General features: G+C 42.9%; 2 protein-coding genes and 1 pseudogene across 28 annotated transcripts in view; 1 reads left to right on the top strand and 2 right to left on the bottom strand.

Annotated features, from left to right (window-relative positions):
• Positions 1-900, bottom strand: part of LOC135335929 (2-oxoglutarate dehydrogenase complex component E1-like) — a 9,221-nt pseudogene extending 8,321 nt beyond the window's left edge.
• LOC135336072 (uncharacterized) overlaps positions 1-5,182 on the top strand; it is a 21,454-nt gene extending 16,272 nt beyond the window's left edge. For 12 of the 27 annotated variants that reach the window (XR_010394668.1, XR_010394667.1, XR_010394671.1 and 9 more), the window contains 2 exons: positions 2,459-2,680; positions 2,797-5,182. Coding sequence is in view for 14 of the 27 variants with exons in the window: in XM_064531848.1 (XP_064387918.1) it covers positions 2,459-2,539 (81 nt within the window). In the remaining 13 variants the exon portion in view is untranslated. Of the gene's footprint in view, positions 1-896; positions 1,105-1,243; positions 1,402-1,641; positions 2,681-2,796 lie in introns of those variants that run through there. The other 15 variants (XR_010394666.1, XM_064531859.1, XM_064531857.1 and 12 more) reach the window with 15 other exon arrangements.
• LOC135335843 (uncharacterized) overlaps positions 1-12,500 on the bottom strand; it is a gene marked incomplete in the record, with an annotated part of 743,773 nt that overhangs the window by 722,740 nt on the left and 8,533 nt on the right.

Genomic DNA, 12,500 nt, shown 5'->3' with positions numbered 1-12,500 from the left:
CACACACACACACACACACACACACACACACACACACACACACACACACACACACACACACACACACACACACACACACACACACACACACACACACACACACACACACACACACACACACACACACACACACACACACACACACACACACACACACACACACACACACACACACACACACACACACACACACACACACACACACACACACACACACACACACACACACACACACACACACACACACACACACACACACACACACACACACACACACACACACACACACACACACACACACACACACACACACACACACACACACACACACACACACACACACACACACACACACACACACACACACACACACACACACACACACACACACACACACACACACACACACACACACACACACACACACACACACACACACACACACACACACACACACACACACACACACACACACACACACACACACACACACACACACACACACACACACACACACACACACACACACACACACACACACACACACACACACACACACACACACACACACACACACACACACACACACACACACTGGGTAGAGACTCACTTTATGCACAGAACTCTTGTCTTGCTGCCAACTCTCATACATACTCTCCACATAAGTGCCAGAGTAACCGCTTAGAAATGGCTCAGCTGTACACACACACTGTAATAAATACATGTACACAGACACAAGTTACCAGCGCCATTGCTCCGCTGTCTGACTCTCGCTCTACAAGACCTGAACACAGACCCTCCACACACACACAAAGCATCTTGACCAGTACAGTAACAGCTAGCTAGCCACGCCCACTTTAGTAGGCCCCACTACTACCAGCCCCGCCCACCAGTAAGTTACTGATGCAGCCCAGATAACAGTAGTGACCAACCTCCTCTATGCAGCGCAGCCCGGGCCAGAGAGTGAAGCTGCTACTGGAGGCTATGCCTATGGCTGCCTACCTCGTGGTACACAAATGAGTTGTCGCGCATGTCATGATAGAGCACATGTCATTTGCACAAGACAAAGAGAGAGCAACCGGCCTGAGACGACTGTCCTTTTGGGTGAGCGCTACTGATAGCTTGATATAGCTATTGGATATTTTTTAGCAAGATGGTAGTTGGATATTAATAGTGACAGCCTTGTGTTAAAGTAGCTCTATGTATACTGTCCTTATATTGTTCTCTCATGTCTTACTCACAGATAACTACTCAACGCTGCACAGCACAGCATTCAATCACTCTCATAATTTTATTGTCATTTCATCTTTTATGGGGGACGCCCCACTCTTATTATTTTTATCACTGAATGGCTGCTGACGTACGTATATATAAGAGCACTACAAGATACGACAGGAAAGGGTCAGTATAATAATTATGTATTGTCCCATGCACAGTGATGTAGTGTACTATCTGTTACTTCCTCTGGTATTCAGCCCCTTTAATGGGCACAGGATTATATAGATCTCCAAGCCATTAGTATTAATGATTCATTGGATACTGAATTTATATGGATGTATGGATGGGGTTAGCATATTTTCGTAACATTATCAGTATAGAGTAGCATCTTGTGCTCCCCTTTCTTCATCACTCAATCTGCAGGCAGTGTATGTGATTTTCTGACAGGGAAGGCTACTCGGGAGTCGGCCACACAAGGTATAGTCTAATAATTATTGTACAGTACTTCGATGATCTTCTCTGTTTTGGGTCAGATGCAATTGCCTATAGCCAGTTAAAACATTTCTTCTACTCTTGGCTTAAGAAATTGTATTTTATTATTGTACCAGCATTAGGTAGTTAACGCATTGACCTCTACTACCGTGTAGCAGGAAAGTTCGTTATTTGAGAAATGTTGTATAGTTGTTCACATTTCAATGCCAAGAAACCATAGCTTTGCATGGTGTGTCTTCCATTTATTATTACATGAAGTGTGAAGTGTGTTGTAAGTTTGTACAGAGAGGACTCCCATGGTGGCAATGATCTGATGATGGCTCCACTGCTCTGATGGACCAATGCAGGAGAAGTTATTCTGTATAATTATTACACTAAATTAATGTATGCCACTGTTTGGATCGGTTTCTGTTCTGCTCAGCTTCTTCCTCCAACTTGCTTACGCAGGCTAAGCTTATTCTTAGTTCATTCTATAGTCTAGTATTATTGTCGGTTTGGTTGTTTTATGTTTTTCACCTGGTCATACGGAATCACTTCATTAATTTGTGCAGACCACACCTCTATCCACACATTGTACCTGCACATCCTGTATATATGGGGCCACACCCCCACTCACTGTACTGATATGTGGTCACACCCCCATACATGGTAACCCTCTTGACCACACCTCCACCCATGCATTGTGTCGTACATGCTGTGTTTTTGTGTACAGTACACACATCATCCGTGTCTTTATCCCCACACCTAGTCGGAGGGAGCAGCAAGTTCTACTAAGAGCCAGCATCACCAACTAACCAACACACTACAAGACCTACCTACTACCAGCTAGGACAGCACACCACCCGGGACTTAATACGCCTTTGTATTACGATCATGATACAATTTGCTGCCCTCCCTCGCCCATGGATTGAATGATTATGGACACTCGCAGGACAACTAAGAGACTGACACACAATAATAGACACCAAAGGTCCAGTTACTGTATCATGTACGAATAGTCTGTTGCTTGTACATTTCGCAACATTATCAGTAATTGACTGTAGAGTAGCATCTTGAGCTCCCCTTTCTTCATCACTCAATCTGCAGGCAGTGTATATGATTTTCTGACAGGAAAGGCTACTCTAAACAGAGGGAGTCGGCCACACAAGGTATAGTCTAATAATTATTGTACGGTACTCTCTGTTTTGGGTCAGATGCAATTGACTAGCCAGTTTAAAACATTTCTTCTACTCTTGGCTTAAGAAGTTGTATTTTATTATTGTACCAGTATTAGGTAGTTAACTCCACTTATGCATTGACCTCTACTACTGTGTAGCGTGAAAGTTCGTTATTTGAGCCCTCGAGAAATGTTGTATAGTTGTGTTCACATTTCAATGCCAGGAAACCATAGCTTTGCATGGTGCGTGGGAGTTTCTTCCATTTGTATTACATGAAGTGTGAAGTGTGTTGTAAGTTTGTATAGAGAGGACTCCCATGGTGGCAATGATCTGATGATGGTTCCACTGCTCTGATGGACCAATGCAGGAGAAGTTATTCTGTATAATTATTACACTAAATTAATGTATGCCACTGTTTGGATCGGTTTCTGTTCTGCTTAGCTTCTTCCTCCAACTTGCTTACGCAGGCTAAGCTTATTCTTAGTTCATTCTTAGTTCATTCTATAGTCTAGTATTATTGTCGGTTTGGTTGTTTTATGTTTTTCACCTGGTCATACGGAATCACTTCATTAATTTTTATACAGTGCAGACCATACCTCTATCCACACATTGTACCTGCACATCCTGTATATATGGGGCCACACCCCCACTCACTGTACTGATATGTGGTCACACCCCCATACATGGTAACCCTCTTGACCACACCTCCACCCATGCATTGTGTCGTACATGCTGTGTTTTTGTGTACTGTACAGTACACACATCATCCGTGTCTTTATCCCCACACCTAGTCGGAGGGAGCAGCAAGTTCTACTAAGAGCCAGCATCACCCACTAGCCAACACACTACAAGACCTACCTACTACCAGCTAGGACAGCACACCACCTGGGACAGACTCTACTATACCATGTGATACAATTTGCTGCCCTCCCTTGCCCATGGATTGAATAATTATGGACACTCGCAGGACAACTAAGAGACTGACACACAATAATAGACACCAAAGGGCCAGTTACTGTATCATGTACGAATATTCTGTTGCTTGTACATTTCGTAGCATTATCAGTAATTGACTCTAGAGTAGCATCTTGAGCTCCCCTTTCTTCATCACTCAATCTGCAGGCAGTGTATGTGATTTTCTGACAGGAAAGGCTACTCTAAACAGAGGGAGTCGGCCACACAAGGTATAGTCTAATAATTATTGTACGGTACCTTCTCTGTTTTGGGTCAGATGCAATTGCCTTCAATCACTAGCCAGTTTAAAACATTTCTTCTACTCTTGGCTTAAGAAATTGTATTTTATTATTGTACCAGCATTAGGTAGTTAACTCCACTTATGCATTGACCTCTACTACTGTGTAGCAGGAAAGTTTATTATTTGAGCCCTCGAGAAATGTTGTATAGTTGTTCACATTTCAATGCCAGGAAACCATAGCTTTGCATGGTGCGTGGGAGTGTCTTCCATTTTTATTACATGAAGTGTGAAGTGTGTTGTAAGTTGTACAGAGAGGACTCATTGTACAGAGAGGACTCCCATGGTGGCAATGATCTGATGATGGCTCCACTGCTCTGATGGACCAATGCAGGAGAAGTTATTCTGTATAATTATTACACTAAATTAATGTATGCCACTGTTTGGATCGGTTTCTGTTCTGCTCAGCTTCTTCCTCCAACTTGCTTACGCAGGCTAAGCTTATTCTTAGTTCATTCTTAGTTCATTCTATAGTCTAGTATATTGTCGGTTTGGTTGTTTTATGTTTTTCACCTGGTCATACGGAATCACTTCATTATTATCAGTGCAGACCACACCTCTATCCACACATTGTACCTGCACATCCTGTATATATGGGGCCACACCCCCACTCACTGTACTGATATGTGGTCACACCCCCATACATGGTAACCCTCTTGACCACACCTCCACCCATGTATTGTGTCGTACATACTGTGTTTTTGTGTACAGTACACACATCATCCGTGTCTTTGTCCCCACACCTAGTCGGAGGGAGCAGCAAGTTCTACTAAGAGCCAGCATCACCAACTAACCAACACACTACAAGACCTACCTACTACCAGCTAGGACAGCACACCACCCGGGACAGACTCTACTACATGATACAATTTACACAATTTTTATTTCAATTTTTACAATTTATACATGATACAATTTGCTGCCCTCCCTTGCCCATGGATTGAATAATTATGGACACTCGCAGGACAACTAAGAGACTGACACACAATAATACTGTATTTTTGCCATTATTATGATAAAAATAATGTATTAATTTTTTGCCATTAATTTTATATAAAATTAATCATTAGGGAATCATGCATGCCTGCATGATAGTAGTCTCATGAATGAGTCGCCCTTTGTCCCAAAGAATAGCCCCGCCCACTTACTATGAGTGCTGCGCTTTAAATATGCTTGTAGCTGCGTGTATGGCAGCATGGCTACTCTGTGACTATTCTATCCCTCTCTCTCTCTCTCTTTATGTGGAGTACCACCATACAATGGACCAACCAACCACTCCATCATCCTGCCACTTGAACAGGAGGAGACCTCCATTGAGTGCTACCTATTCCAGTGGGTAAGTTACTGTGTGTTAATTATAAAATAACTTTGAGCTTGTGTGCATGGCAGGTGGCCCATTATCTTTGTATCTAGGTTAGTACTGATTAGAGCTTTGGGATCATGCCTCAGGGTGATGTAGAGCCTGTGCTAGGCCCTGCCTTAGGGACTAGCTGTGACCCTGTTGATCTGTTGTATGATCAGCAAGTCGAGCGTCTTGAGCGATCCTTACCTTTGGGAAAACTTGACAGTATAGCCTCTGTTCGATTTCTAGATTCCTTGCTTTTGGGATCCTGCCATCGCGTTGCGGTATCGGTAGCCCTGAAGGCATGGGATTTAGAAATCGGAACAGAGCAATACTGCCCAGTGGGGGCGCAATGACACTTACTGGTGATTGGACAGGAATGATGCAGAATAGCTACGTTGTCATGACCCGATCGTACCGAGCATGCCACATGTCCTGGCACAGGTTCTATGTTGTTCTGAGACATGATACCTAACTGTTTACTGTTTACCTTGTTCTGTACTCTCTAGGGGTGTACAGTAATTAGGGTGGTACAACCAAGGCGAGTGTATGCTGTGCTTATGCTTGTAGCTGTGTGGTGTATGGGTGACTATTCTATCCCTCTCTCTCTCTCTTCATGTGCAACGGAGAGAGTACCACCATACAATAGACCAACCAACCACTCCATCATCCTGCCACTTGAACAGGAGGAGACCTCCATTGAGTGGTAAGTTACTGTGTGTTAACTATAATTATAAAATAGCTTTGAGCTTGTGTGCATGTCAGGTGGCCAATTATCTTTGTATCTAGGTTAGTACTGATTAGAGCTTTGTACAGTTGGGATCATGCCTCAGGGTGATGTAGAGCCTGTGCTAGGCCCTGCCTTAGGGACTAGCTGTGACCCTGTTGACCTGTTGTATGATCAGCAAGTCGAGCGTCTTGAGCGATCCTTACCTTTGGGAAAACTTGACAGTATAGCCTCTGTTCGATTTCTAGATTCCTCGGTATCGGTAGCACCCAGTGGGGGCGCAATGACACTTACTGGTGATTGGACAGGAATGATGCAGAATAGCTACATTGTCATGACCCGATCGTACCGAGCATGCCACATGTCCTGGCACAGGTTCTATGTTGTTCTGAGACATGATACCTTACTGTTCACTGTTTCTGTACTCTCTAGGGGTGTACAGTAATTAGGGTGGTACAACCAAAGCGAGTGTATGCTAATTCATTATGAACTTGTGCTGCAATTTCAATGATTTATACAGCAATTTAGTACATTAATCGTTATTAGTCATCTGAATGTGTTGACAGTTATGAACCTTGTAATATGGAATGTAATGTACTACCAGTAAGGTAATGCTGGAGAAACCTTGCCAAGACTCTGTAATATGGAATGTGATGTATTACCAAGTAAGGTAATGCTGGAGAAACCTTGCCAAGACTCTGTAATATGGAATGTGATGTATTACCAAGTAAGGTAATGCTGGAGAAACCTTAGTGAGAACGCTTTTAGTTTAACTAGCAACCCAGCAGTCTAGCTCATTATTCAGCCTCTTCTACCTCTGCTCTACCTCAAGTTCTCTTCTACCTTCTCTATACTCTACTCTATACTCTACTGAGGAACCCAGCAGCCTCTATGTCCATCAGACCTAACCCAGTACTGCTCCAAGCTATAAGGTTTGTAGAGCTTTGTGTTAGCTACCTACCAATGTCTAGCTAGCGCTGGCTTTGTGTTAGCTTAATTGCCTGATCGAAGTAGCTTGTGTCAGGTCAGTGTCTAAGTGTTGGTAGAGCTGCCTACCAGCTTCAATCCTACCAATGTCTAGCTTCAAGCAGCTGAGCGCTGGCTTTAGCTTGTAGCTTGTGTGTATGTAAGCCGCCTGCTATGCAGCTTTTTATTTTTCGTCATGGCCTGAAATCGAGACTGGTAGTAAGCCTCTCCTGGCGCGTGTACCTGGCGCGTGTATTAAGTTCAAAAACAGCTCAACACTTTTTTTTAGGTAAATAAAATTTTTAAGTTAAATCAGTATTTTTTTTCTTACAGACAAGTGCATCAGAATATCAAGAGACATCAAGTATCAAGAAACGCCAAGTATCAAGAAGGAGACTCCAGGCCAAACGTTAGTCCTAAATAGTGTGATTATGTTTTTGCTCGTTCGAGACAATTAAAAAAGAAGGAGATAAAACATATCATGCTGTACATACAATTAAGGTGTGCAATAATTCATTTGCTGGTTTTGCCTGCTATCTAAAAAAATTAGGCAGGGAGAGCCCGTGTTTAAATAGTGTGCAATATTTCATTTGCTGGTTTAGCCAGCTTCTGACGGGGAGCCATGCACGCCCTAATCTAAAAAAAATTAGGCAAAAAGGGAGAGCAAATAGTGTGCAATATTTCATTTGCTGGTTTAGCCAGCTTCTGACGGGGAGCCTTGCACGCCCTAAAATTAGGCAAACAGGGAGAGAAACTAGTGTGCAATATTTCATTTGCTGGCTAGCCAGCTTCTGACGGGGAGCCTTGCACGCCCTAATCTAAAAAAAATAGGCAAAAAGGGAGAGAAACTAGTGTGCAATATTTCATTTGCTGGCTAGCCAGCTTCTGACGGGGAGCCTTGCACGCCCTAATCTAAAAAAAATTAGGCAAAAAGGGAGAGCAAATAGTGTGCAATATTTCATTTGCTGGTTTAGCCAGCTTCTGACGGGGAGCCTTGCACGCCCTAAAATTAGGCAAACAGGGAGAGAAACTAGTGTGCAATATTTCATTTGCTGGCTAGCCAGCTTCTGACGGGGAGCCTTGCACGCCCTAATCTAAAAAAAATAGGCAAAAAGGGAGAGAAACTAGTGTGCAATATTTCATTTGCTGGCTAGCCAGCTTCTGACGGGGAGCCTTGCACGCCCTAATCTAAAAAAAATTAGGCAAAAAGGGAGAGCAAATAGTGTGCAATATTTCATTTGCTGGTTTAGCCAGCTTCTGACGGGGAGCCTTGCACGCCCTAAAATTAGGCAAACAGGGAGAGAAACTAGTGTGCAATATTTCATTTGCTGGCTAGCCAGCTTCTGACGGGGAGCCTTGCACGCCCTAATCTAAAAAAAATAGGCAAAAAGGGAGAGAAACTAGTGTGCAATATTTCATTTGCTGGCTAGCCAGCTTCTGACGGGGAGCCTTGCACGCCCTAATCTAAAAAAAATTAGGCAAAAAGGGAGAGCAAATAGTGTGCAATATTTCATTTGCTGGTTTAGCCAGCTTCTGACGGGGAGCCTTGCACGCCCTAAGATTAGGCAAACAGGGAGAGAAACTAGTGTGCAATATTTCATTTGCTGGCTAGCCAGCTTCTGACGGGGAGCCTTGCACGCCCTAATCTAAAAAATAGGCAAAAAGGGAGAGAAACTAGTGTACAATATTTCATTTGCTGGCTAGCCAGCTTCTGATGGGGAGCCTTGCACGCCCTAATCTAAAAAAAATAGGCAGTGTGCAATATTTCATTTGCTGGCTAGCCAGCTTCTGACGGGGAGCCTTGCACGCCCTAATCTAAAAAAAATAGGCAAAAAGGGAGAGAAACTAGTGTGCAATATTTCATTTGCTGGTTTCTGCCCTAAGCAAAAAGGGGGAGATAATAGTGTGCAATATTTCATTTGCTGGTTTAGCCAGCTTCTGACGGGGCGCCCTAATCTAAAAAAAAATTAGGAGAGAAACTAGTGTGCAATATTTCATTTGCTGGTTTCTGACGGGGACACCCTAATCTAAGCAAAAAGGGAGAGAAAATAGTATGCAATATTTCATTTGCTGGGTTAGCCAGCTTCTGATGGGAATCCTTACACGCCCTAAATAAAAAAAATTAGTGGTTTTGCTTAGTGCATTGTATGTTTTAGTGAAAAAAAGATATTGCTTAATTTTGCTTAATTAGTGCAGTAAAACATGAAAAGAAAAGAAAAAGTGGTTTTGCTTATAAGCTTAAGTAGTGCTTGATGATGAAGAGAAAAAAGTAGTTTAGCTTTATTAGTGCAGTAAAACATGAAAAGAAAAGAAAAAAGTGGTTTTGCTTATAAGCTTAAGTAGTGCTTGATGATGAAGAGAAAAAAGTAGTTTAGCTTTATTAGTGCAGTAAAACATGAAAAGAAAAGAAAAAAGTGGTTTTGCTTATAAGCTTAAGTAGTGCTTGATGATGAAGAGAAAAAAGTAGTTTAGCTTTATTAGTGCAGTAAAACATGAAAAGAAAAGAAAAAAGTGGTTTTGCTTATAAGCTTAAGTAGTGCTTGATGATGAAGAGAAAAAAGTAGTTTAGCTTTATTAGTGCAGTAAAACATGAAAAGAAAAGAAAAAAGTGGTTTTGCTTATAAGCTTAAGTAGTGCTTGATGATGAAGAGAAAAAAGTAGTTTAGCTTTATTAGTGCAGTAAAACATGAAAAGAAAAGAAAAAAGTGGTTTTGCTTATAAGCTTTAGTGCTTAATGATGAAAAGAAAAAAAGTTGTTTAGCTTTATTAGTGCAGTATTTGCTGGTTTAAGTGAAAAAAAAAAGTTGTTTAGCTTATAAGTCTTTTACTGAAAAGTTGTTTTGCAATTAAGAAAACAAGTGCAGAAGGTAGTTTAGCTTATTAAAAGTTTTTATTTTAAGTGAAGTAAAAGTAGTAGCTCAGTGCAGTAGAGAAAGATATGCAATGGAATTTAGAAACCATAAGTACTGAAATATTGCCATCATCTGCTATAAAAGAGAGTGAGCAAAAAGGGAGGAGGGTGGGCGTGGCTGAGGGTGGGAAAGTTGGCTAGAGTGTGCGGTAAAGTACTTGGGCTAGAGTTGTGGTTAAGTACTCTAACAACAGCTAGAGTTGTGGTTAAGTACTCTAACAACAGCTAGAGTTGTGGTTAAGTACTCTAACAACAGCTAGAGTTGTGGTTAAGTACTCTAACAACAGCTAGAGTTGTGGTTAAGTACTCTAACAACAGCTAGAGTTGTGGTTAAGTACTCTAACAACAGCTAGAGTTGTGGTTAAGTACTCTAACAACAGCTAGAGTTGTGGTTAAGTACTCTAACAACAGCTAGAGTTGTGGTTAAGTACTCTAACAACAGCTAGAGTTGTGGTTAAGTACTCTAACAACAGCTAGAGTTGTGGTTAAGTACTCTAACAACAGCTAGAGTTGTGGTTAAGTACTCTAACAACAGCTAGAGTTGTGGTTAAGTACTCTAACAACAGCTAGAGTTGTGGTTAAGTACTCTAACAACAGCTAGAGTTGTGGTTAAGTACTCTAACAACAGCTAGAGTTGTGGTTAAGTACTCTAACAACAGCTAGAGTTGTGGTTAAGTACTCTAACAACAGCTAGAGTTGTGGTTAAGTACTCTAACAACAGCTAGAGTTGTGGTTAAGTACTCTAACAACAGCTAGAGTTGTGGTTAAGTACTCTAACAACAGCTAGAGTTGTGGTTAAGTACTCTAACAACAGCTAGAGTTGTGGTTAAGTACTCTAACAACAGCTAGAGTTGTGGTTAAGTACTCTAACAACAGCTAGAGTTGTGGTTAAGTACTCTAACAACAGCTAGGGTTAGGGTTAGGGTTAGGGTTAGGGTTAGGGTTAGGGTTAGGGTTAGGGTTAGGGTTAGGGTTAGGGTTAGGGTTAGGGTTAGGGTTAGGGTTAGGGTTAGGGTTAGGGTTAGGGTTAGGGTTAGGGTTAGGGTTAGGGTTAGGGTTAGGGTTAGGGTTAGGGTTAGGGTTAGGGTTAGGGTTAGGGTTAGGGTTAGGGTTAGGGTTAGGGTTAGGGTTAGGGTTAGGGTTAGGGTTAGGGTTAGGGTTAGGGTTAGGGTTAGGGTTAGGGTTAGGGTTAGGGTTAGGGTTAGGGTTAGGGTTAGGGTTAGGGTTAGGGTTAGGGTTAGGGTTAGGGTTAGGGTTAGGGTTAGGGTTAGGGTTAGGGTTAGGGTTAGGGTTAGGGTTAGGGTTAGGGTTAGGGTTAGGGTTAGGGTTAGGGTTAGGGTTAGGGTTAGGGTTAGGGTTAGGGTTAGGGTTAGGGTTAGGGTTAGGGTTAGGGTTAGGGTTAGGGTTAGGGTTAGGGTTAGGGTTAGGGTTAGGGTTAGGGTTAGGGTTAGGGTTAGGGTTAGGGTTAGGGTTAGGGTTAGGGTTAGGGTTAGGGTTAGGGTTAGGGTTAGGGTTAGGGTTAGGGTTAGGGTTAGGGTTAGGGTTAGGGTTAGGGTTAGGGTTAGGGTTAGGGTTAGGGTTAGGGTTAGGGTTAGGGTTAGGGTTAGGGTTAGGGTTAGGGTTAGGGTTAGGGTTAGGGTTAGGGTTAGGGTTAGGGTTAGGGTTAGGGTTAGGGTTAGGGTTAGGGTTAGGGTTAGGGTTAGGGTTAGGGTTAGGGTTAGGGTTAGGGTTAGGGTTAGGGTTAGGGTTAGGGTTAGGGTTAGGGTTAGGGTTAGGGTTAGGGTTAGGGTTAGGGTTAGGGTTAGGGTTAGGGTTAGGGTTAGGGTTAGGGTTAGGGTTAGGGTTAGGGTTAGGGTTAGGGTTAGGGTTAGGGTTAGGGTTAGGGTTAGGGTTAGGGTTAGGGTTAGGGTTAGGGTTAGGGTTAGGGTTAGGGTTAGGGTTAGGGTTAGGGTTAGGGTTAGGGTTAGGGTTAGGGTTAGGGTTAGGGTTAGGGTTAGGGTTAGGGTTAGGGTTAGGGTTAGGGTTAGGGTTAGGGTTAGGGTTAGGGTTAGGGTTAGGGTTAGGGTTAGGGTTAGGGTTAGGGTTAGGGTTAGGGTTAGGGTTAGGGTTAGGGTTAGGGTTAGGGTTAGGGTTAGGGTTAGGGTTAGGGTTAGGGTTAGGGTTAGGGTTAGGGTTAGGGTTAGGGTTAGGGTTAGGGTTAGGGTTAGGGTTAGGGTTAGGGTTAGGGTTAGGGTTAGGGTTAGGGTTAGGGTTAGGGTTAGGGTTAGGGTTAGGGTTAGGGTTAGGGTTAGGGTTAGGGTTAGGGTTAGGGTTAGGGTTAGGGTTAGGGTTAGGGTTAGGGTTAGGGTTAGGGTTAGGGTTAGGGTTAGGGTTAGGGTTAGGGTTAGGGTTAGGGTTAGGGTTAGGGTTAGGGTTAGGGTTAGGGTTAGGGTTAG

The sequence above is a fragment of the Halichondria panicea genome, chromosome 5 (genome assembly GCF_963675165.1).
Source record: "Halichondria panicea chromosome 5, odHalPani1.1, whole genome shotgun sequence".
Taxonomy (NCBI): domain Eukaryota; kingdom Metazoa; phylum Porifera; class Demospongiae; order Suberitida; family Halichondriidae; genus Halichondria; species Halichondria panicea.
This window is presented reverse-complemented; position numbering and strand designations above follow the sequence as displayed.